The following is a 26916-nucleotide window of genomic DNA, read 5'->3' as shown; positions in this document are numbered from 1 at the left end:
GTTTCTTTTTTGTGGGGTTTTTTTTGGTCCTATAAAGAACTTAGGATACCTGCAAGCAAGAGTCTGTCAACTCTATTGATTTATTACTATAGATAATTACACATAAAGCCCTATTTGCAGGTGCAGGTACTGAGAAGATCCTGGCTCTCATTGACAGGCATCTCACATCGGGCATGCAAATGCATCTTAATTGATGCTTTTCATTTTCACCTGAGCCAGAAACCAGTCATTATATTTACACAGTGGGGATTATTCTCCTACCAGAGATGCCCCAGCTCCCAAGACATGCCCGGCATATCTGAATTCCACTGTATCACCATCTCCTCTGGTATCAGTATTAAGTAAGCAAGTTTTAAAGGAGACCATACATACCACAGGTGTCTAGTTGAAACTTCCCCACCTGAATTACAGTTCTTTTCCTGGTATGCATCTTTTTCCTATGGGTTCCCAAAAAATTACTACTGTGCTTTTTAGTTGTACTGTTACACCAAAAACCTGGGTATAGTTTACACACAGAACCGTAAATCCATGGGAAATGAGTTCTAGCTCTGTCCTGTACTGAGTAAGCTAAGGCAAGTCACCAAATTTAGAAAATGTCTGAGTGCACAACAGGTAACATTAAAGGGCTGACAGTCAAAGATCTGGTATGACATATGCCTCCTCATAATTACATTTGCAGAAACTGAAGCCTTTTCTGGATACAGCTAGTAGGAGCCTAGGCTGTTTATCAGGCATACTAAAAGTAAGAGGATGGGGAGAAAGATCAAAATCACAAGTTCAGAGTATGCAATAAAACTTCCTTAAACGTTTTTGTCGTGTGTAAAGTTAGATTGTGGTAATTTAGGAGTACTTCTCTGAAAAGAAATAAATAGAAATAGATAAAAGGTACAAGTTAACATGAAGAAATCTTTCTTCCGTTACTTCTGACTCCATATCTGGGTTTAGCTACTCAGGCATTTATTCGAGTCCCTACTGGAATGTTCTGCATGCTTCCCCTGGTTCAGATAGAGAGTTGTACTGCAAGCTGATATGTTTCCCTCTGACTTCTGAAAATTCAAAAAAAAACAGATACTAAATTATGCTAATAAGAAACAGAAAATGCACAGATATTTCTACCATGTGCATTACTGTGCCTTTTCTTTTTCTTTGAAGATGTCACACTTGGAACATTTTTTAAACTCATAGTCTCTCAAAGGGAACTACTGGTATTTGACGCATTTAAGCTTTGCTAGAGGTCCGTTAATCATTATTTTGGAATGATCTGTTAAAACAATAATGGCTTTTACTAAGTTAAATCTTAGCAAGAATGATGGGAACAACCTTAGATTAATGCAGTAAGGTAGGATCAATCTAAGTCAAAACAGAAGAAAAAAAATGATAAAGCACTCTATATGTTTAAATGTTAACCAGCACCACCCTCCTTGACACTAATTCCCAGAAAACATTTCTATTTCAATCATTAATAATCTCCAGCCAAAATTCCAGAAAGCATTTTCTAGAGAAACTCTAGAAACAAAGTACTAACACAAATCCACATTTTCAAGGAAGGTTCAAATTCCTTTTCAAATTTTCAAATTCCTTTCAAGGAAGGTTCAACCTTGATTGCAACCCTCTACTGGCTTGGATCCAAAACGGGAATCCTGTGTTTACCCTGCCCCATTCCTTGGGTGCATGTATAACATATGTAAGGAACAGTACTATACATGACACTAGATACAGTACTATTTTATGAGATTTCAAATGCTAGCAGAGATTTGGCCTCCAACCTTTGCCTTCTACCTATCCCCAATCCAGATGCAAACTAAGTCCGCTGAAGGTCTTCTTGACATCCTGGCTAACAAAACTCTGTAATTACAGACTGCACAACCTGAGGGCTTAAAACCCAGACCCCAGTAATTTCTCAGGTAATTGCTTGCGTGTCTTGCTGCCATTGGAGCTAGTTTTTAGAGCACAACCATGGCATGCATGCCCAGGCACTTGCCACTATTCAGCCTTATCCAAGAAACAAATTTTACAGAGAGATCTTCAGTTCCCTAAGCTGTTGGTGCACCAGGAAAGCAAGTACAAAGGGAAAGACTTTGGACAGACTCTGAAGGAGAGCAGCAGCCACAGAGAGCAGATGTGAACTGTCAGCCTTAGGACAGTGCCCTACATTGCAGCATGAAAGGGAGCACAGGCTATCAATCTGCAGAGAATTTAACTCTGATTGCTCAGCACTGATGGTCTTTCTGAAGATTTTATTATTACCATTTGTATTATTTAAAAAAGGAAGCTCCCCAGGCCTTGCTGAAGACCTGAACGACATCTTTCCAGAGACTATCTCCATAAAACTAGAGGCTTTTCCAAAATACAATATTCAAACAGGTTGAGTGAGAGAAATTACTGAAGAACAATTAAAAGCACACAGGTCTCCCAGTGAGGGGATTAAGCAATGTTGTCTTACTTTCTTTGTACTGCCAGGATCATGCTTCATGTAGTACATGAGAATAATTTAACACCAGTCCCTTGGTGTGGAGTGGAATACTCGCTCCTTGAGGGCACAGCAAACAGAAGATAAAAAGGCTGAAGAAGGGGACAAAAGCCCTGAAAACTGATGGAATTTATAGGTTTTCACCTTTCAATGTGAAGTACTGATAGATTATCACTGCAAAGGGTTAACTGAGTGCTAAAATCTGTGGCTCTACCAAGGAAGAACTGAGAGAGAAATGAGAAGGTAGGATGCTGAGGAGCAAGGAAACAATATGAAGTCTTGAGTTCCCAGACTAACCTCCTGAAATACATGCTGTATACCAGTCCACAGAAAGATGCTTTCTGAGCTAGAGTTAGAAACCCAGGTCCCAATTAGTAGATGGGGACACATTAGCAATTTTTAAAAGTAGTATTTTTTTTTAATTTGCTTCTGCTGACTGAACGCTAAGGCAATACCGCAGACTGCCACAAGATGGTGGGACTGCAAAATAAGATTTTGGAAAATTTGTTTGTTACCTTTTCCCCCTAAACTGTACTGGAACACTGCTTAGGACTTAATCTATCTATACAGAAATTACCATTCAGATTTTGGCAGCATAAACAAACATACACACACATACATACACTGCCTGAAAAGCCCTTTAAGAACTGGATTTTTAAATTCTACTTAGCAACAGTTACACAAAAGCTAGAAATATAATGTAAATGTAATTTTCAATGTACATATTGGTATAAAAAATTGTCAATATTTTTATAATAATGTAAGTAAAAGAGTGTTTCATATAATCTGAGACCTGTTTAGACCTTGCAGTCTAGTATTTTTTTTTCACTTTTTCTTTTAAAATACAGAGGAAAATTTAAACATGGAAGACTTCAGTTTTAATCCCTCTGTATTTTAGGTGTTTCAATCCATAAATACCATGAAGCACCTTTCAGCCACGGAAGACAGCTGTGAGTGTCAAAGGAGTGATGAACTGCAAGCTCTCTTGAGGATCAGGAGCATTCATTTCCCTTGCTGGTCTACAGTGTTCTATCCACAGTCTAAGTCAACCAGCAGCATTTATATATCTGCCTTAAAGGCATTTGTGTTGTTTGTAAGATGTGGATCTTTCCAGGGCCTGTAGTGGACCTTTTGTTCCTGGACGTTTTCCAGCTACAACTGATCAGTTTAAGACAAGGCAGTATTTCTCCCTTCAAACCTGGCCTTGCTCTTATTCTAGGACCATTACAGCTACAGAAACGTAATGATTATACCTATCTTGGTATTTCTTTTGCTATCTGACAGTGTAATATCAAAGTGTTCCATGATTACACTTTCGTAATTAATATGATTAAAAGTATTCCTTAACAAGTATTAAAATAGAGTATGTCAATTCCAGAAGAAAATCCTCTGTTACCTAAATTGGAACAAGCCTCATTAATTGAGGTGGACTTTTTCCAAGTATGCAATGAATAATTACAAGTTTGAAATGGGAATGACAAAGCACAAAGCAGAAAATTTAATGCAACACAGAAAGCATCAGCAAGCTGAGAAACAGTCTATTTCGGTGTGTCGTGCTGGAAAGTCTGAGAAAGTTTACTTCCCTCACTAAAATCTTAATACTGCTTTACTGTTGATCCCCCACTCCACCAGTGTCCATGCAAACGCATTACAAATACAAATACACCACAGCCTCTCCTTACTCATCAGACTACACAGATTCAAAGCCCCATTAATCTAAGCTTTGTCATTAATATCCCTCACGGCATTGCTGTTTTGACAGCACTTTCCTTTGTGATACCACAGGCACTGTCAGATTGATTACACTGCCTGGAGTTTTTCACCCTCTCTACCATAAACAAAAATTACTGAAGCCCAGCAGGTCACCAGAAATCCATGCATAACCCTCACACTCGGACAAGCAGACAGCATCTTCAGAGAGCTGGAGTCAGCACTTTAGAACACAAAACCAACAAGCTCCTCATAAACTCTCGGAGAGGAAATATTAACAGGGCAAGGTCACATTACAAAAAGATTAATGCTGTGCTAAAAATAGTTCTAGATCATGATGACACATAAACAGTTTGCATAAAGAACAAGCAGTAGGGAGCAACAAGCTGTGAGTATATAATTCAATTGAGAAGTTTTGGTAATGAAATGAAGAACAGTACAGTTCAAGAAGTTTGTGTATCAGTACCTCCTGGAATTACTAGAATTACAGTTCCATCATTTCAGATGTGTTACAGATCACAATCCTGGAAACAGAGAGTCTACCTCACCAACATATCCTGTACCCACCACCACATTTACTGACTGTGTCCCTGCTTAGCTGCATTCAGGTCTGTAGAGCAGCTCTCAGATCAGTATGGATGTTTTCCTGACATGGGAGGATGAGTTCCTAACTGGCTGTCTAGGCTGTGTACCTTTGCTGCCAGTCTGCAGACAGCTTGAGTGAGATGCTAGAGCCCATGATAAACCCGTGATGAAACACTGAGTAAGCAACGTGAAGGGAGTATTACAAATGTGCATAACTACGTATAGAAAGAATCAGAGCACTGTTACTGCTGAGAAGCCAGGACCCAGAGGCTAAGGGAGCAAGGCCTGTGTTCAGGTGAATTGTGGAGTGGTTCGACTGATTTGGGGAGTCAGGCTTTGGTCCAGAAATTCAAAGGTCAAGTCAAATGCATAGCATAACTGGTTGAATGTCCTATGTGATTTCTGTTCCCTTGCGTAAGTATCTCCAAAGCATTACTCTCTACATAATTTTCCTATATAATGCATATCTAGTGCAAGCAGTACTGTGCCTAATCTAAGGACCCGCTGAAATTTTGCCTACAACTTGTGAAATATATATGAAAGCATTTTAAGTCCTGAGTTGTCTGTTCTCCTCTCCTTCTGCCACAAGAGCCTGGCTCTACTTTAAGTTAATATTGATCTCAATTCTTATTCTTCTGTTTAAACAGAGAAAAAAAAAAACACGTATTCTGCTCCTTTGTCTTTGTGCTCATGACTTTACAATACATGCTACCTTCCAGGGACCCATTCAGGGCAGTAAGCACCACAAGGAATACTGAAGATTGACAGACTCCATTTCCAAGCTAGACATCCACTTCAGTAATTGTAACAGCAGCCAATTCACTTAGGTTAGAGAGTGACGCTTTAAAAGCAGCGATGAAGACAGCAATTTAGGACTGACAAATGAAAAGACAAACTCTATACAAGGACATTAAAACTTACTTAGAAAAATATAGATCCTTAAAGAGAGACACAAGTGCTTTCAAGTAAGCTGGGCAGAGGCCTAAGAAGCAGATGGTTTCCCATCAGGAAAAACCAGCTCCAGTGAACATGCTGCTAAATTATTTTATCATTTGATAGGTTGTTCAGAAGGTTGTTAAGTTTCTGCAAGATTTTGCAGCTATTTTAAGTATATATAAAACATGGAAAAACACCACAAATAAACAACCTGTTCTTGTTCGCTGGAAGAGAAAGTCACAAATCTTGGAACCCTAAGTAAGGATGCTTTAAAAAACACGCTCTCAGACCTTCCATATAGTAACAAAATGTCGTCCTTTCTTAAAGGTGACCATGGCCATCTAAGAAGTCATTTGTCATCGGCAAGTGAAATACATGGCTGCCGCCTTCTTTTTTTTTCTTTTTTTTTTTTTTAAATCACAGATGACACACCAGCTCAATTTTTGAAACTGACATTCACACACAGCAACTACAAATGTTTATTCACTGCCAGTAACTAAAAACACACTCTCGTACAGCAGGACACCAATTAAACTGATTTAATGACCCTTGCATCATGCTAGAAATGTCTAGGTCTTTAAGTTGTGCCATATGCAGAGGTTATTTCTGCTAGCTGGTTAGAAAGAGGGCTAGAATCAGAAACAACGTGGAAGTGGCTACAGAGGCATAACTGATGAGCAGATTGTGAGGATCAGGGAAGGAAGCCTGGAACAGGTAGAAACGAACAGGAATTTTCACAGGCCTAAGGCCATTTGTGTTTGGCAGGAACCAGCTTTCTAGTAAAGACTTCATTTCACATAAAAATGTTTTGTTTAGGGATTACTGCACTTTCCCACTAGGAAGGAAATAAAGCCCCTACCTTGTGGGGAACTATCTGCTTCTAAAGAAAGATATTCTTATGTACAGGCTTGTATTTAGACAATAAAAGAACAGTTTAATAACCAGTGATATCCAAGCCAACGTCTCGTTGCAGTCTGTACAGTGCCAGCGCAGACTACAGCCCCACTGAGACAGCTCAATTTTTTGCATTGACCAAAATTTTAAAACATTCTTTGCCTCTGGAGGAGAATAAGAATTGTGCATGTGGTCTTTCTCACCTTGAGGATATTACATTAGTACCATCCTCATCATTGTCTTATTTTGCTTCAGCAATCCCAGTGATTAAATGCATAGGAACATACCAGTTCTACATTCGGGATTATTTGGCTCCAGTAGGTAATAGCATTTGCCAGCTATCATATACTGCCACTGACATACCCTTTTCTCAGCTGATCGCAATGGTGACTAGAGCAGTAAGTAGCATTTTCTCCTATAATGTACTGCATTCTTCTTTAGAGGAAATAATGCCCACAAGAAAATATAATAGGGATTTTGTTTTACTAAATATGCATTTACGTGCTTTCCTTGTGTGCATGCACACAAACACAGGCAGGTGAGCTGTGTAACTTTAAACTCTTGTGATAGCAGTTATGAAAATCCAAGCCACATACATCAATCAATCACATAAGTATTAATATTTGTTTCAGTGACATTTCAAATACTTTTTTCTCCCTGAGCAATCTTAACTCTCATGTCATCTGGTAGTAATTGTGACGAACAGTTGATGAAAAAAGGCAGTATAAAAAGATAAATACAATTTTGTACCCATTCTAGATAAAAATTGTAGAACAAACCCTTATTTTATTTTTCTTATGCGGTGCTATATTCGCTATGCTAATTTCATGGAACAAATAGTCATAATCTACTTTGTATCATTACAAACATATGATTTGTAAAGGAGCTGAGGGACTTTAAATTTAAATATATGCCACACCAGCCAAGAGAAGCAAACACCCCAAAAGGGCAAGCAAAATGGATTCCCCGGAGAGGACAATTTTACACAGAGGTGGAGCTCTACTGTAAATACCAAGTATATTTCAAATACTAGCAAGCATGAATGATTGCCTAATTGCACTGTTAGTTCCTTAAAGCAGATTTCACAATATGTGCAGATGCATACAGAGGGAGCGAGGTATTTATTGATTTTTGTTTTTCAACTGACATACAATTTTCGGTTGTTTTTTTTTTCTCTTCACACAAAAGGCCTCAGCAGTTTTCATTTGTAGCAGTTGTACCTCCCCTTTCAAAGGCTGTGAGAAATGCTGATGTTCCAGTTTTCATACTAGGGGGGCTGGGGTGCTTCATGTTTCAGATGAGATACTGGGTTTTATCATTCTGTGAGTTTGAGAAATTTCAAGTACTGGTTCCATTTTCATACGTATAGCTCATGGTTCTTCAGCAACACCTTATCCAACTATAAGATCAAGATCAAATTAATACATGAAGATTTTTGCCACTCTCTGACTTGTTCTGGATTTACTCTGCGTTTTTATAACTGACTTCATTATCGGAACATCCAGCTGCTAACTCCTGTGAGAGATACCATTTATCAAACATGTTTTATGTTTCAAAACATGGCTGCATTTTCTTTTGAGCAAAGCTATTCTACTTCTTTCAAATGTGCCACGTGTTCTGCTTGCATTCATTCTGTGGTCTTCTTTGCCAAAGGGGTGCGGATAGGAATGCAAGAGGGGAGAATAGCAGGGTCTCCACAGAACTGTGGACAGCAGATGAACTCTGGGCAAAAGAGCCGATCTGTGCCTGTGCATTTGAGCTCCATCTCCCAATGGCTGTAAGGTGTTTCACTATGGTGCAACCATTTCAAAACAGAGGTGACATTTCAAACGAGGACTTATCATGGCTGTACATTCTTACCTTTTTTTTTCTTTTAATTCTACAAATTACATATTTTACCGAAAGCATAAAGAGAAGAAGGATTATTTAATCCTAATTCTCACACAAACATATGCACAAGCTTACACGCATGTTTCAAAGCATCTTCACTTGTTCTAAAGTCTTTGCTTGACTTGTGCACACTTATACACAGAAAAAGTATCAGCATGAAAAATGGCAAACTCCTCAAACATCAGCTCTTTGTAGTAGTTCCAACACTGATGACAGCAGCTAGTCTTTCTCCCAGTCAGAGCCAGCGACCCAGTACTGCTACAGAAGCATGACCTGGATTCCATTATGCTTTGTGCCCCATCAACAAAACCATCAACTCAGCTCTAACTGCAAAAATCTGTTATTATTGATGTATGAGAATGGGCAAAATGTAAATTAATAAACAGAACCTAGATAGATTTTGCACTATCGGACTTTTGACTTATAATGACATATAATTACAGATTAAACACAGTGGATCTGGCAGGACCGGTGATTTATAGGCAACTCCTTCTGATGTTTCTAATTGCTGTAGTAGAGATTATGTGCCTTCTTCACAGCAGTAGCATGTAAAATCCCTTCTCCGTTTCATCTGCTAAAGGTCAGCTAGCATGCCTGTTCCTGGGGCTCATTAGTGTGTGCTACAGATATTGCTAGATAACCTTGCAAAAATTATGCATCTGAGTCCTGGTTTCATTTGTTTTGAATAGACAGAACTTGTGCACCTCTTTCAAGCTTCACCTCTCAGTGGGGTGTTCAGTACATCATCTTCCTGGAGTTTAGGGGGGGCTTTTTTCTGAAGCATTTCCTCCACAATTAAGCATTTCTTCTACAATTATTCTGTTTACAGGCTTGGAAAAATAACCTTTTGTTTCTGCCATTCGCCTACTTGTATCTCTGGTAGAGAGATGTACCGATCCAGATATCTGTGCCATCTGTGCCAGATACATGACCAATAATATTTGTCTTAATGTCCAAGTAAGGTAAACGTACCCAATTGATGCTTTACCGTTTTTAAGTAAGTTACACAGTACTTGAATAGACGGTGAGTATGCTACAGACATTTATCAGCTAACACTGTCACTTCCCACAGTCATCTGTCTCCTTAAAGCTATTTTCTGGTCAATCATCCTCACTCTCAACTTCCAATAAGAAACTAATAAACCTCATAGGAAGACAGTTCACTTTTCCAGAGCATTATAAATTCTTGACACTTTTTAAAGTCCTTTTTAAAGGACTCGAGAAACTATTGGAGATAAAACAGCATATATCTGCCTTCTGTGCATCTGTGATACACATCTGTGATACTTCATGCATAACAAATTTGGTCACTTCATACGAATAGGGAAGGGTAAGAGGTAAATAATTTCCAGCAATTAGATTTATATCATGGCATGTTCTTGCACTAAAAGATCAAGTTATGCTTTCCTTCCTGTTACTTGCATTGCTGTCAGTCAAAGGTCTCACAAAATAAATGTAACCTGCCTCTTCTTCCTAATTCACATTAGACCATCAATTGGAGTGAAGTATCCCAATTCCATTTTGGAGGTGCGTTACAGATGTCACTTAGGGCACACACTGAGGACAAATACTATTTAACAGTCTCTTATTACCATCGTATTAATTTTGATCAGAGTTAAAAAGGCTATGTGGCATTCATAATCCACTGGTTCTGTTTCTCTGATTGCACACTCTGAATATGTGGAGTACTGTTGTCAATACTTATAGGAGGAGAGCAAGTTCAGCACAAAAAATTAATCTTAGAAAAGACTGAAGTCATACACAACTGCGTGAAGAGGTCTGGGTTCTTCCTTGGCCCAGAAAATTCTCATTAGCTCTGAAAAAATGTATAAATATTGGAATACAAATTGGACCCAGACCCTTAAAGCCACATAGGTTTGTTATTATGGTCACAGCGACTTTTATTTTAAGACCAAAGGCCCAAAATTTTAAAGACATACATAAAAGTAGACTTCCCTTCCAGTCAGTTTTATAGGTAACAGAACATATTGAAATTGGCGATAACAGAAATTCTTCCTTTGTGGAACTGACTAAGTGCCAGCATCACTACTGTATTTCAAATGATACTAAGATCAAGGCAACCTAGATATTTCTGATTAAGCCAAACCATTAGCAATACTTTTCCTAAACAGTTTTTCAGACACCAAAGTCAGAAAAAAAAAAAAAAGGACAACATTTTAGAGTGATAATAGGAAACACAGAAAACCCCACAAGAACATGTCATTCTGTCTAAAGTATCTAAAGGGTGGGTTGAAGGAGGATGGGGACAGACTCTTTTCAATGGTTCCCAGTGACAGGACGAGGGGCAACAGGCACAAGTTGGAACATAGGAAGTTCCGTTCAAATACACGGAAAAACTTCTTTACGGTGAGGGTGACAGAGCACTGGAACAGGCTGCCCAGGGAGGCTGTGGGGTCCCCTTCTCTGGAGACTTTCAAGACCTGTCTGGATGCAGTCCTGAGTGATGTGCTCTAGGCAATCCTGCTTTAGCAGGGGAGTTGGACTAGATGATCTCTAGAGGTCCCTTCCAACTCTGAAGATTCTGTGTGATTCTGTGTCTGTTGCTGACACTTGTTTTACAGCACTGCGGGTCAGCCAGTACAGCAGATTGTGTCTTGTCTAGGCTTCAGAGAGTAGGGGACGGCTGGAGGACTTTACCTGTCAAAAGAAGGCTTCTCTCCACAGTCAAATGCATCCTGTAACTCCTTGACAAGATTCGCCTGCCCAGGGAGTCGAAAAAGGCCTTCTTCCTTTAGCCCTCGCTGTCGGATAAAATCCACGCACTGTTCCACCAGCATGGGGGCCAGGCGGTTCCCATATCGCTTTTCATATCGGACAGTATCTTCCAGTTTCTGGCCAAAAATACCTGAATGAAAAAGAGAAATGTGACTTGGTTGAGATTCATAAACACATTTGAGGACCTCCTGTCTTCTATTACAACCCACACAATTTACAGGTCATTTAAATGCATACACAATTAATCTACTCCTTTCTTAAGAATAAAATGCTCTATTTCACTTTGATACTCTCGTGGAAATACAATGCTGACATATTTTACAACAATGCTCAAAATTTATTTAAAATAAAATACTGTAAATGATTTTTCAGACCATAAGCACAGAAAACAGAAATAATACGAATAGGATTTTCTGTCACAAAACTTCGGATTCAAAAGAGATCATCAAAGAAGATGAACCAAAGCATCTTCTTTGGTTCATGCTTAATTACCTATTTAAAAAAAAGTAGTTCCTGTATCAGTTTCAATGGCATATAAACATTACCTTTATACATGGAAAGCAAAAGATTTATAAATAAAACTCAGGATTTCGTTCCTACTAAACCAAATTATTAATTATGTTTTCCCACATAAACAAAGACTGTCCCTATAATGTATTACAAATTGCATTATCCCTGTCTGCTTTAGCAACAATTAGTTTTGTATATGAAGTATATCCTGACGTGAATGGTGAAATATGTCAGACAAACTGCAGGAAACCTGCATTTATACTTAACCTCAGAAGAACATGGAGGGTTTTTTTGACAGAATTAACTTCAACCCGGATCTGAGGATATCATTGCTACCACTGGAAAGACAGCTACTGTTCATAGCTTATTTTGTCTTTCCCTTTCAAACTGCAGAGCCAGCCATCATAGACAGCCTCACAATAATGTCCAGGCATGTCATCTGTGATGGAAGCTCTCTCTTGAGACCACCATTTGTTAAATGGTATTTGGGGCTGAACTGAGGCAATTCAGTTTCTATATATAGCAAGACAATGAATAGTTCTGAGGCAGTCGTGATCCAGGAACTAAAGACCAAGTAACTACCTATGCTTGGAAGGCTCCTTTTCCAGTTACGTACGCTATAAAGTGGAAAAAAAAAAAAAGAAGTCAAATTGTGTCCTTCACTGAGCACAGTTCCTACTGGTTTAAAAATATTCAGCAAGGACACCAGAGTTGTTTTGGTTTGCTTTCTCTAAAGAAAGACCAAGGTTGAGCTAGTGAGCTTTTGCTTTTGGCCCAAAAACTTCATTCGCCCATCAATTACAATTACATGAACAACCAACCACAAGCTAAGGTAGACTTCAGATTGAAGTATCCTTCAGGGTAACCTTCAATGTGAACATTTTTCCTCCAACAAAAGAAAGATAACTCACACCTTAGTTGTAGGGGGGAAAGTTGCCTTGCGTATGTTCCAGGATGTTATGGCAAGTGGGTAGCAAGCTCTTAGTTGCCCATACTGAAGGTCTGGAGTCTGTATTTAAGTGCAATTGTTTTTACTGTAGCACAGGAAATAACTAGAGAGAGTAACTGATGTCCAGCTAAGACATCCAGACAGTATTCTGAGATGCAGAACAGCATATTTTGTGATTTCCATGGTACCCATACTTGTGGATGCCAAAACCAGCAGTAGGTAAGGGGACTGAACATCACACAGTGACTCTTTATTAGCTCACTGTTTTTCATATTGTACAAAGCACAAACCCCAACAATTAGCAATTAAAGAAGGAATTTTTGAAATTTCAGAGTGAGTCAAGCTCACAAGAATACTGACGGATGTGGAATATTTGGTGTCTGCAAAGTTCAGCCTCTTCATGCTGGCAGAGGAGTTAAACTATGTTTTCTTAATTCTTACATAACTTCCCAACCTGCCTATGGGGATGGCAAGAGTATTAAGTGAATTCGGGTTTCTTGTCTTTGTCTGAGTTAAGGGTTGCTGCTGTTCAACATGGAGGAAATCTTAAAGTCCCTCCATTTTCTGAACCCTTCTGCTGAAAGTAGTGGAATTAAGGAGGAAGGTCCACTGAAAGTCAGTTAAGGAATCTGTGTGATTATGGGAATTTGGGGATTTCAAAGTCCTTCTTAATATTAAAGAAGGCTGCTGTTCAGTGTCCCCAAAATTGTCCCTTCTCCTGGCTGAACAAGCCCAACTTCCTCTGCCTCTCCTCAAAGGGCATGTGTTCTAGCTTCAAAGCATCTTGGTGGCCCTTTGCTCAACTCCCTCCAGTTTATCTCCTTCCCCCCCACCACCTTTTTTTATTTTTTTTTTTTTTTTATAATGGACACAATATTTGGAATATGGTCTAAAAAATGCTAAGCAGAATGAGTTAATCGCTTCCCTCCCTCTGCTGGCTCTGCTCCTGCTGATACTGCCCAGACTGCCGTCAAACCTTCCTTGCTGCCAGGTCTACTGCTGGCTCGTGTCCAGCTTATTGTCCCCCAGGCCACCCAGGTCCTTTCTGCAGAGCTGTTTTCCAGGGGTTATTCCTTCTTAGGTGTAGGACTTAGCCGTCCTACTTCAGTTTGTCCTATGAACATACAGTCTGAGCTTCCCTTCAAGAGCCACGAGATCTCTTCATTTTAAACGTAAGAGGTTTTGACTCTTTTCAAACAAAATTAATCAGTATAAGATAGGATATTCCACATATATGATGTACAATTACAACTCATGCCGACTGATAGTACAATTAGTATGAATAAGCTTTGTCTTATTGGCTATACTTTCTTCCCTCCATGCTAACATTCTTTAATCAGTAATGTGCATACTGCAGCTTACATTTGCAGAGAAAAGCGTAAGTTCTCAAACCTACCAGACTGCTCTGAAACAGTAATGACACTGCTGTCAAAACACATCACTTTCTATTAATACATTTTTTGGGATGCTGCCTTTTTTTTTTTTTTCATTTTAGAATTGGCTTTCCAAGCATGCCTAATAGATAATGAGCAAAGTCAGAATAAGTTTTTTTTGTGCAGTGGGAGCAAAACCTCATATAAATGGGGCTTTATATATATGTGCATTAAATGGATATGACAGACTTGGTTTTGTATTGGAGCTGCAAATCACAGGTACCGAACGAAGAAAACCTTAAAAAAACTATATCTGAGGAAGAATAAAACCTGATATGATGGAGAAGTAACCAATGTCAAGAAAAAAAAAAATAATCCAAATTGGAGCCTAAAATTTCCCAGTTCTGGTCCCTTAAATGTAAAAACTGAATTCTTTCTACTACTGACTGCAATAAGGTACATGGTAAATTAAGGGACTTTTTTATTTTTAGTTTTTTTAATTTTAAGTTCATTGAGACACTTAAAATACACATCGCTAGGAATGCCTGAAGGAGAGACAGAATAACTACAGCAGTTGTCTCAGATTTGACAGACTGGATACAGATCCTACACAATCCTCAGAACACAGTTGCATTGAGTCTGACCACATAAATACTTCATGGCCGGAGGTGTAGGTGTATGCCCCACCATCCTCACATGACAGATAAAGCTTCAGGGACTTGGCTCCCCATCTATATGAACGGTGATAATACCGTATCTACCTCACCAGCATAAGGATCTCCACATTCAGATTTGGGAAGCTCACAGCTAGTGCGGTAATTCTGACAACAATGTAATAACCTAAAGTTAAGACCTAAGTCTCATGGAAAATCACCACATCACACCCAGAACTGCTTCTGAAGCCACCATTTACTACACTCTGCATTCTCCAATTTGTTTGGCTTTGGAATTCATCTCAGGCAGGCTTGATTTGGTCTCAAAGACTAGGCTGAACTTCTCCAAAGGAATAATTTCCTTCACCTAACAAATGCAGAACTCTGCATCAGGCAGCACTTGGCCATGAAAGGAATCAGTCACGATAAGCCTGAATAAATACTGACTTAAGTTACAGACTTGCTGATGCCTTATGGAAAAAGTACTCTGTTGCCAGGGGCAGAAGTGGCAGAAACATGACAACTCTGCTTCCGCATCATGCTGTCATAGCTTCTACCTTGCTCATCATCTTTCTGGTGTCTGTTGGTTTTTTCACTGTTTTGGAATAAAAGTCATGATCATTGCCCTGTAAGGTGCATCTTCTTCCACTGTCACTTTCTAATGCTTTTATCCCCTCTTACGTCACAATTCATGACTACAGAGATATTGTAGATTAATAGTTCATAAAGACTAAGACATTGACTATTACGAAGCAAAGGCAATGCTGTGAAGAATTGTCATTGCAAACCTTAGTGGTTGGCAGAGGCAGACAACGGTGAACACTATCAGCTATACCTGGTAACTACTAGCATCTCCTTTACAGAGAAGCAAGGAAAAGACAGTCCAAGTTACGAAGACTGCAACATAACCACAACCACAGAGATAATTTCACATGCTGTTTTTAAAAAGTAAATTTCCACTACAGTAACTAAACAAGAACACCTCTGTGGAGAAGGAAATAAAAGACAGCCCTCATAACTCACGTTGTAATCCAAAACCAAGTTCTCCTCCTAAATCCCAATTTCTCTGCAGAAATACAGAGATGTACAAATGCTGACCTGTGGTTTGGTTTATCCTTGGGATAAGGTGCCAGAGGGGAAACAAACAAAACCAACAAGAAACCTTGAGATTCAGAATGGCAGCAGCTTGGCTTCCCCACAGCTGGCGGAAGGCAGGGAAATGTACAAGATTCCAGTTCTGACCAGTCACCAGATTTAATCAGCAGAACTGCTTTTTCAGAGAGGCTCTTGTAGGTCTTTAAAGCTATATCCAATTAAGCCAAGATCATGCATAACATCAAAGAGGAAAATCACATGCTAGTAAAGGGCATGCCGAGCGGTTATTCATTAACTAGAACATTCCCGTAGCAGAAGTTTTGTAAACATTTTGAGAAGAGAGAACATTTGGAATTTGGATTTCCAGGCCTAACAGATACCCATAAAGCTTATGAAAGAGTGCCATATCCAAATTCTGCTTATGTCTACTCAAGAGCTGTGAAAGCACTGTGGTATTTTCATATTCAAAGTTACGGTATGTTTTTTAAATCTAAGAATGCTATTAGTCAATGATTTCCTTAGCTACTGAACGCAGGCAGGGGTCACATCTCAAGACTATTGACTCCAAGCTTCTGATTCAGTAAGAAAAAACGAGAAAGATCTAGGCAGTTCTGTCTCCTTACTCTGTAAGAAATAGCTTGAAAAAGCCCACCTGCTGCTCTAGCTCTACCCCAGCACACGCACTCAGTGAGCCAGGGTATTTCTGCTTTTCCCAAGCCACCCCTCAGCAGTTCAGATGACAGCATCATTTTCAGGCAGCATAAAGCACAGAGGGCCTCTGCTTTCACCAGAGGGCCGATGCCTGTACATGTGTTCTCTCGATGTGCAGCAGATGATCTCTGTCCTTCAAAAACAAGTTCTGAGTTTATGGGCTATAGTGATCAGAAAGGGTCAGTTAAGGTCATAGAAACTGGTCTCAGCTTAGGATCTGGATGAGAATTTTAAGCAGCCCTCAATTCTACATCAGTAATTCATTGACAGTGAAAATTACAGATCAGGTGAATGGTTTTCAACAGCAGGGCTGGGAACAAAGGTCCTGGAGTAACACAAAGAAGTGGCTGTCATGGCCACATAATACAGAGTTTTAAATTCTTATCAGCTTTCTGCTCCGGTGTTCCCCACCACCAAGCGCCATTTTGAGTGGGTCAAAGGCAGAGAGTATTTTCTTCTGTACAGAATTTTGTTATGTACAGGAGAGGAAAAATCCCAACAAAAATAGCTGTGGCAGAATTTTGTTCCCGCCTGACTCATTTTCTTTCCTTCAAGCCTTCTCCTACCACACAGTGAGCGTGATGCCAGCAGTAGATAAGGTAAGATAAACTCCTGCCCTGGAGTTTAGCACAGCTGCACACCAGAGGTTACTGCTTAGAAAAAACAACTCTGAAATAAGAGCAGAACTAGCTACAGGCTGGAAAGGAAGGAAGGCAATTTTAAAAACATCACCAGGAACTTATTACAGTCAATCACATCAGGGCCTGCACCATTTCTCTGGCTGTGGCCAATGCCATCTCCTTCTCCAAAACTCTGCTCACCCAAATTCACCATGTTATTGAATGTTCTCACCACTGCATGCCAGCAAAGTTACCCTCAGTTATTGCTTTCTCTGCTTACGCTGCATGAACTCCCAGGAGCTTTCTGTAGTGGTACCACAGAGCATCTTCCCTAAATTGGATTTTAAAGACACTTGGCTCTTGTGTCTGTTCAGATGTTGCCTTCTGAGCACCGACTTCTCCTACGACATGACCTCCAAGCAGGTCTGACATTTAATTTTTCACAATGCAGCTTTGATCTTGATTTCCAGGAAGGGTTCCACACCTTGAATCATGGGTGAAGATGACGATGTACCTCTGCCTAAACATAAAATGTCATGATTCCCTTGTAGTTCTTCCAATGACTAGCCAATGGTTTTCCATGCTAATTTTATTTTGTGCATCGCATTGCACAGCTTAGAACTGCAGAAGGCTAGTTTTGCCTTTTTTTATACTTAGGTGTACAATCTGCAAATGAGGTTATAAGAATTTGGTATGCCAATTAATAATAAGGTTTGACTGAGAGTCCAGTTAATGTTCATCTTTCTGTTGACTTCAGTGAGACATGGACCTAGTTAAACACGCGCACCCAGCATTCTGCAGCTCTGATCTGGCCTTGTGACAATGCTTTTGACAGAAAATGTGTATAAGGCAACTGAAACAAATGGTACGTGGAGGAAAGCAAATTAGCAGCATGGCCTCCATCATTCTGTCCTCTGCCTCAAGCGCTGCGGCTTCACTTGGAGTTCTAGACATGAAGAGTTTCTGTGTCAGAACATACGGGGAAAAAATCAACAGCTGAAGCTCTTCTTGAAGTGGCTAAGGCTGCACCTTGGGCACAAAGGCAGCTGTCTGCAGAATTATCAGTTAATCCTTTATTCAACTTCCAAACATTTCTCAAATAGTTAAGTGTATAAATGGGGCACAGACAGCTCTAATTCACACCGACACCTTGAAATGCACTTCATACAGACACATCCACATCCTCCTGCCCAGTCTCCAGAAGGACTGAACTCCAGCACCGAAGGGAAATGCTGGCCTTGGGGAGGGGGGGTACAGGGGGCAAACAGCTTTCAGTGCTGCCTCAGCTGCAGGTGATAGTTGATCTCTGCCATAGTTCTGTGGTGAGTCCCTCACTGGTTATGACCCCTCGTTTCAAGGCATCGCCCCGACTGCGCACACAGCCCTCAAAAGCAATGACGCTACTACATCACAACTGTCTCGTGAGCAAGGAGCTGCCTGGTCTTGCAAAAGGACAGATGGCAGCATGGAGGAACAGTTTAGGGAGGAGCAGGAGATGAAGATGATTGTATTCATAGAAGCTCTGTGTAAGATCATTTCTCACACTTCAGAATAACATGACAATTTAGCCCTTTCACTTGGATTTCTCTGTCCAGCTTAGTTTTTAAGGCAGCACCAATATTCTCCTCTTCCCCCACACAAAGTTTTTGTCCCCATGATAGTAGTAGTTTCTCCCCACGCATCCCAACCACTGTGGCACCTTATCACCACTTGTCATACCCCTTTCTCAGACAGGTGTTTCCCTTCCAGCACTTCCAAGTGACATATTTTGAAAGCCAGCCCCCTCTCTGCCCTCCTCCCGCCCAGTACTGCCATGCACTGCTTCAACAGGAGTATGTGCAATGCAGAAGAAAACTGGCTTTAAACATCTCTATGCAGCAGGTGGGAAGGCAAATGCAGGCTGCAGGGCAGCAGGATGAAGTGGCAATGCAGCACTTGCAAGAAGACAGTGCATCGTACGGCTATGCTTCAATCCATCAGAAATCTCTGAATCCAAGGACTGAGTCTTTTGCACAGATGCACATTTATCGAGTTGCTTTGCTCCCTCTCTTCTCCCCCCTCCTCCCACACAGACAAAATGCACACCTGAACTCTTTTCCCTGATGTTCTGGCAGACAAATAGGCAACTCGGAGCACCACGGGTCTGATTCCCCCACTGCTCACACTGATTTTTCCTCAGAGGCTCTGCTATAATCTTGTCTCAAGCCACCTCATTCAGGCAGCCCATTCATGGGCTATTATGTAGAGGAGACAGTATCAGCTGGCCAGCTACAAACAAACGAACAAAGAAGTAAATAAATCATTCGTGGAATGTTGGCATCTGCATTGTTTAATGCCTTTTGTTTCGGTACTCTCATCTGCCCCTGCACACACAGCCTCCTTGACTTCTCAGAAACCATGGCTTCACTAGCAAACCAGAACACAGCGACAGAATGGACCTACCTTTACGGAAACTAAAACACCGCTTAATTCTCCTATAAGTAGTTTTAGGAATGAAGGGAGCTGCTGCTAAGGCACCTGGGCTGCGGACTCCAGCATTTCTGTCTTCAGGCATCATACAGGCCAGAGACCCCAGGTCTCTCCAAAGCTTTCCTTTACCAGCTGCATTCAGATGAAACACCACGACTGCTCATCGTTACTGACTGCTGAGGAGTTTTTATAATAGCGTATTTTCCTCTGGAGCTAGGAGATTTGTGGTCTTCTAGATCTTGGGTAGGGCTTGAAGTGATTTTAATGTTCTCTTCCCTGCTTCAGTTTTGCTTTGGGGAACAATTTCCTTCCGTCTCTCTATTTCCTTTCGTTTCTTTTATTTCTTGCGGCGAGACAACTGTCTATTATGCAATGTCACAACAAAAGAGTTTCAGCAAAAAGATATATCTTCCATTCAAACAGAAGTGCCTGCTCAGATGGAGGGGGAGAAAGACCTCTTCCTCCCAGCTGGAACAGGGTGTTGAGTGGCAGAGACTCCAATTCCACAGAAAAAGGTCAGCGCTTCACGGTGTGCAAAGGGAAAGAGGAGAACAATACCATAAAGGCCACTGAAGAATCCTCCGGGATACGATACTCCTTGCTGGTTCCCTTTATCTCTGCAACCAAGAAGCAAAAACAGCAGCCCCTTTGCCCAAAAGGCTCTCTGTTCATAACAGATTCCTTTCAAAAGGCCTTTTATATACCCAGCTCCCTGTCTGATGTTCTCATGGGCTTCTCGCTTGTTTTATTGCCTTCGAACTACCAGAAGCTCTCATGGGAGAGGTGCGTCAGATGCGGCAGCACAGCGCATCTTTGCCAGCAGGATCCTGGGGAGCTGCTAAGGAATACGTGCCTCCACACGGGGATGCTCTGCTTGCTCGCTCGCTCCCGGTCCCACGCCTGGCAATGGCAGCCACGGCTGCTGCTGCTGCCTGCGCCAGCCCCTCACGTGCAGCAGGTGCAGGGAAACGACGTAGAGGAGGGAGCTGCCGCAACGCAGATTTGTCTGCTCCTCCGGGTGACTTTGAGTTGACTTCAGGCGGCTGTTGTGTGCGGCAGCTTGAAAAGCAAGCAGGCTGTGCCTGGCTCCCGCAGGAGGTGCCAGACCTTACGTTACTACCCCTGCTAAAACGCTCACGCTCCTTCTTCTCGCCTCCTCCCTCCCCCTTAGTTGCAAGCTCTGCAATTAAAGCTCAGGCCTTTCCCTCCTGTAAAAAATTGCCTTTTTAATCTAATCAGGAGAGGAATTTCATGTGCAAACAGGCATTACATGCCCGGGCTCATTTACATTTCTTTTCCCTTTCACAATTTTTTCCACAGTCACCTTATTCTGTTGGTGCAAAAAACAAGCTGTTTCTCATCACCTTAGCAGATTCCCACCTACCCCCCTCCTGCCTTCTCTTTCTAGCACAGGTTAACAAATAACAATTTAATGATATGGTTAATCATTTACAGAGCTCCTTGCTCCGGTACCAGGCGTCCTTTCCCACTGCCAGACAAACTTTAAATATTAGTCGCTCACCAAGGCTCAGACACATCCGTTGCACGTGTGCGCACGCACACACACGGAGTTTGCTTACAATACTTAAAAGAACCAGAAAATTCAAATATGTTACTCAAAGTGGCACTTGACTTGTACGACACCAGACTATTGTGGTTTACCGTCTAGTACTGAAATTTAGGAAGCTGATACAACACTGGTGTTTTGATTAAATAGCTGTCTGAAATAATTTTGTGTTGCAGGTAATTGTTACTGGCTAGTCATCATCATGTGACTGCAACTTCATGGAATCGATAAAAAGATTTTTAACTTCAGTGGCTACAGCTCATACAGGCAGGCTCTTAAGACAATTTAAGCCAGAAGTGCCCATCTTTAGAAGGGTCAGACTGTTTCAGCAGCTGTAGCAACATCCATGCAGCAAGGGATAACAAAAATATGAGTGTGTCTGGCCATACATAATTACAGAACAGTTAATACGGCTTATTAAGACTTGCTCAAGATAGCTCAGACTATCAAACTAAGTAACAAGTAGTTAATAAAATGGGGGACATGCTAGAAACACAGTTCTTAATGGTGACACATCCCACGATACTCTTTTTGCCTTGTTATCACGGTCAAACCTTCTGCATGAGCACTAAACCCAAAATTATGTTCCATGTATTCTCACGTTTTCCAGAAAGTTAACTGTTTGCTTCCTAATACAAATAACACCAAGTCAATGTACTTGCTCAACAAATCCAAAAGGAAGAACAAAAAGAATGTGCTTAGAAGTGTTTTAACTAGAAATGAATTTAAACGGTAATTCAAGAATTGCACCCAACTCTTGTTTTATGCAAATCAGCATGCAGAGTCTTCAGCGAAGTGCTTCCCTCAGTAATTGGCATTAAACACTCCTACAACAATGATGGTGTCCTGAGAATTTTCATGGTGGCTGGAAGGATTCCCAGCTGTAAACCAGAAATAGCTCTTGCCCTATAAAAGCAAATGAGGGGCTGGTGAGGAAAGCATAGGGTCAGGACTCAAGAGATTTGGTTTCTATTTGTAGCTCTGTGCGTGGACTTGGGCTAGAAATGGAGTTTCACCTAATCTCAGCTCCCTGCCTGTAAAATGTAGACACTTCTCCACTTGCAGAAGAACTGCAAGGTTGCCTTTCCTCATTATCAGCCACAGAAAGATACTGTGGTGCTGGAAGCCAAGTGCAAAAAGTGACAAAACACTCTTCGAAAAATCCAATTCTGTTATGCCCTCAAATTTATTATTGCCACAGCAGCTTATGCTGCTACTGGACTGGAGTCAGAAAACACTAAGGAGCTCAACATGAGGCCTGCTTTACAAAGAGAAAGTTGGGGATGGGATGAGTCACCTTCGTGCTATATAAACAAGCAGATTTCTTACCTAACCCATTTGCGGAAGACTCTGCTCCTCCCCCTGCCCCTCTCCCAAACCAACTCAATATGCCAGTAGATCACACCTTTCAAGACAAACCTTTCACTTTGTGGGTTTTGGGGTTTGGTTTTTGTTTTGTTTTGTTTTGTTTTGTTTTTTAAACATCCTCCTGTAAGACCTACATGCCCAGATGCAGGACTGTACCAGCTTATTAACATATAGGGCCAGATCCCAGTGAGATGACTGTTTAGCATCATCTTTCCAGGGCACATTTCCCCAGGAGGAGCCAAACAGAAGACAGTCCTGTTTGAAGAGGTGCCAGACAGGCCCTAGCTGACCAACTCCCTCAGCGCAGCCCACCAGTGAGGCCAAAGTCTTCTCCTAAGAACTGTGTGACCTGAATAAAGCACAAAGGAAGATGGGTGGCTTACAAGAAAAGTTTTGTTTAAAATGGTAGTTTCCTTCAGCTCCTCCCATCCCCTTTCCTGTGTTCTACCTGGCATTTGAGAAGAAGACATTTGCAGTCAGCAGTCACAGTTTTCAGTGGTAACTTGTGCTTCTTGGTCATGAAATAGCACAGACAATCCTGCCTGACTTACTATTGCAGCAACCTGCAGACAAGACCAAAAAGCAGCTGATGCAATACGAGTGCTCCTTTACAGTGCAAAAATATTTCTGTCCCCAAACTTGGAGATCTGAGAGCTCCAAGGAACAGCCTGATTAACATACTGATATTTTCTGCAAGTATATAAATCGTGTTATAATAATATAGACATTATCACCAGAATAATAATGATGAAAAAATTATGAAAATAATTTGCAGCCCATTCAACACAAGAGCTTTTTGAAAAGACAACTAGACATCTGACAATAAATCTTGATCCAGTATTACTGAAATTATTGGGTATGCCGATCAAAAGAAAAAGAATCTATCCTATACTACTAGTGCTAATATTCTGGGGCTTATATTGGAGCGCATAGCTCTATATAATACTATTACTGGCCTTAGCTGTCACTTGCAGGAGAATCACTGACACCTTCTTTTAACAGGTATTTATGAAACACATGGACGATCTTTTTGCTGGTGACCAAAGGAATTGCACTGCTTCTCCCTGCGGGAAAGCTGATTTCATAGAAGACCAACCTTTTGTGAAAGCTTCCCATCGCCTTGGTAATGCGCTGCCATGTGCTATCCTCATCGAGAGAAGTGGTTCCAGACAGTTTAAAGCCTTTTTAATTGAGCCCTCTGCATGGGAACATGCCTGATAATTGCATTGCAAGTGAAAATAAAGGGGTTACTCCACTTTTTTTGAACTATCATCTAGACCATTCTCCTCCACTTCAAAACTCTGGCTGTGACTGAGAGATGACAGCAGAACCCTTGTGTGTCTTTGTGTATTTGGGAGCGTTGCGTGTTCCCTCGCTGACTTACCTCCTCCAAATGGCGCCCATATAACCCTGCGAATGGACTTCACCCAATCCTCCATGTCATTCTGCGTGCTCGCCATAAGAAGGTATGTCTCATGATTAGCTGTCATCCGCTCTCGGTCTCCTCCTGCAAGAGAAGATAATTGCACTTAGAAACCCTTTTGCTTTCCTGCCCAGCTGAGTTCCTGCCAGACTGACTGCTCAAAGCAGTAATAGTGGCTCCATAGCAAGCAGAGACAGACACCGTGCAGTGGAGTGTTTATCGTCAGACACGGCATGAAAATAAGGTCCTGTAAGTACATTCCACATCAGACTGTGAGAAGCTGTCATGCTTCCAAAAGGAAATGAGAGGATAAATGTCATCAGTAAACAAAAACAGCCCCATGCCATTCCATGGGGGGCCTGCACTAATCTGTAACTTGATACACGCACTGGAAATTTTGCAGCAGTTATTGTACCATGATGGAGAGAATAAACGCAAAGAGAGATAAGCGTGCTTTGAACAAGTGGGGATGACTCCATTTTTATTTTCAGGAACATAAGGTGTCGCATTCATGGCAATGACATCTAATACATCCAACTGTTGCTGTGCATCTCTAAGGCAGCCAACACTGGCAGTTGGCATGGTACAACCCACTGCCTTGGACAGGTCTGACGAGGATTAGTTTAAGAGGGAACACACTGCCTTATTATCCTTTATTTAAAGGATGGGCCGACACTAAGAAGGTCAAAACTAGAACTTGGCTTGCCACAGTCCCCATCCTAGTGGGTACTGTGTTAGTGCAAGAGCACATGAGGATTCAAACCACCTTTCCAGCACTGCAGAAGGAGCAAAGCCTTCCGGAAATATAGTGCCAGGCATTTTGATGCCCTTTCACTGACCGAAGGGTATATACGTATACTTCACGCACAAATGCAATGCACCTAGAAATCCCATGAGTTTTGTGTTCATCCCTTTCCAGCTTTTTCCATCCCTGTTTTTGATTCTAGTCATATCTAAATTAAATACCTGTGTTCATTACAGCAGGAATTACTGCTCCTGGGAGGTCTTATGAAGAGTGCCATGCTCAGTGCTGGGCACTGGAACAGCTAGGTTTCTAAAGAAAAATTTCTTAAGGAATAGAAAGTCCAACCAGGATTTCCTAGCACAACCGTTATGAATGAACCTACTCTATAGTCCACACTTTACAGAATTAGGACACACAACTGTAAAAGAGACTTAATTGAAACTTGGCAAACACAAAAGCCAGACTTCCCCAGACATAGGCAGATTCTACTGAAGACTTACTCTTAAGGTTTACATCATTATTCAAAACTTAAATTTGAACTTGGAGGTAAAAGAGAGACCCTGGTTTTCCACGTCAAAATACAGCCATTCATATACCATACGTTCCCCACAAAGGCATCTAAAGACATAATGCAGCAACCTGAAGTACAATGCTATTTAGACTATACCACAATTTAAAAGTCTGTAGAATGCTACTTTTTCTTTAAGACATAGTTAAAAGGTAGGGTTGAACCCATTTGAAGTGCCAACACTAGAGAAATATCAGCATGAGCTAAACTCCATTGTATTTTTTTGGAATCTTTTCAGTGACTTGCATAACAATTAGTACAAAACGCGGGTCTTACTTCTGTGCTATGTTCTGTCATTTTTACTTTTCAAGAAGTGGAGAATGAGGGTATGGGGAGCGGGAAGCATTAGCATCTCAAATGGTAGCACTCCAAGTCAACCCTGCCCAGCAGAAAGCACACAGTCAGGCCCTGAAAAATTTACTTCCCATCTCTACCTCTCACACAGCCATCTTGACCAGAATGATAACAGATCTCTCTCACTCAAGCAGGAAGAGTAGACATGATACTGTCTACAGTCTGCTTAAACTGGCATATTTTACATATCGTCTAGATTTAGCATCCAAAAGACCCAAAAATAAAGATACAAACAGAAAACCTCAATATATTGTCACAGCTATTAAATATAATAGTAATAAATACAGTATAGAGAAAAAGCATGCAACACAGTTGTGCCCCTTTTGTGGCTGATAAAAACTGAAAAAAATTATTTATGCTATCACATTGTACTGTAGCTTCTTTTTTTTTTTTTTTTTTTAAATGGACGAGGACCATGTAAAATGCCATACAAAAAGAACAAAAAGATGCATTCACACAAAATACGTATCAGATCCAGGAATAAAACAAGACATGACCTGATTCTCTTACTAAAGAGACAACAAAAAAGACGACAGACACATCCAGATGATGATCCTCCTCTCAGGTGTTTGTCAGATTGTTCCATATTCTTTTACTAGCCTGCATATTTAAGTTCAGCAGATTGTGTGAGATTTAGTCAGTTATGTTATGACAAATTGGCAGGTGTTCTCCAGATAAACCGGATTAATCCCAGCAGTCTAGTTAGTTTCCAGTGTGGATTCCAGAGCAGTACTCTACAGCTAACTCGGGTAAACACCCACTCAGCTAATACACAATTAATCTGTGTTTAATTTTGAAAAGAAGGAAAATATAGTGTTTGGTTACATTATCTTTTGGTATGAGAAAGCAAAACATTCCTAACAAAAGGAGCTTCACCATTTTATAGCAGTTCTGGATCTGTCTATTTCATAATTCAGTTCCCTTCTTTAGCACCAATATGAGATCTTGCAGGGTTCTTCTACTTCTGCATTAATTTAGCTATTATTCAAGAACTGAAGCCTCACTAAGAGATTTTTAGGGATACAATAGCCCATGCTGGATTTGTGTTTTACTGCAAATGTTAATTTTTAGTTGGAGTATATTTTAAATACAAAATTAAGACCAGGGGGACAGGCAAGAAGAAACGACCATGATTCAGGGGAGAGCCATCTCAGGTTAAGTAATACAAGATAAACATAAATGGAATTAGAAGGACCTTTCTGAATCTTCAGTAGGTCCACAGGACACTTCTGAAAGATGCTGATTAGAATCTCCCCTTCACTTTTTTTTTCTTATAATATTATTGTTATG

General features: G+C 40.8%; 1 protein-coding gene across 10 annotated transcripts in view; it reads right to left on the bottom strand.

The window, feature by feature from the left end:
- ARHGAP24 (Rho GTPase activating protein 24) overlaps window positions 1–26916 on the bottom strand; it is a 225790-nt gene that overhangs the window by 10359 nt on the left and 188515 nt on the right. For 8 of the 10 annotated variants that reach the window (XM_054202154.1, XM_054202153.1, XM_054202155.1 and 5 more), the window contains 2 exons: window positions 23921–24043; window positions 11144–11351 (listed from right to left, as the gene is read on the bottom strand). In XM_054202154.1, coding sequence (XP_054058129.1) covers window positions 11144–11351; window positions 23921–24043 — 331 coding nt within the window. Of the gene's footprint in view, window positions 1–11143; window positions 11352–15804; window positions 17724–19574; window positions 20975–23920; window positions 24044–26916 lie in introns of those variants that run through there. The other 2 variants (XM_054202159.1, XM_054202163.1) reach the window with 2 other exon arrangements.

Source organism: Rissa tridactyla, chromosome 5, assembly GCF_028500815.1.
Source record: "Rissa tridactyla isolate bRisTri1 chromosome 5, bRisTri1.patW.cur.20221130, whole genome shotgun sequence".
Lineage (NCBI taxonomy): Eukaryota > Metazoa > Chordata > Aves > Charadriiformes > Laridae > Rissa > Rissa tridactyla.
This window is presented reverse-complemented; position numbering and strand designations above follow the sequence as displayed.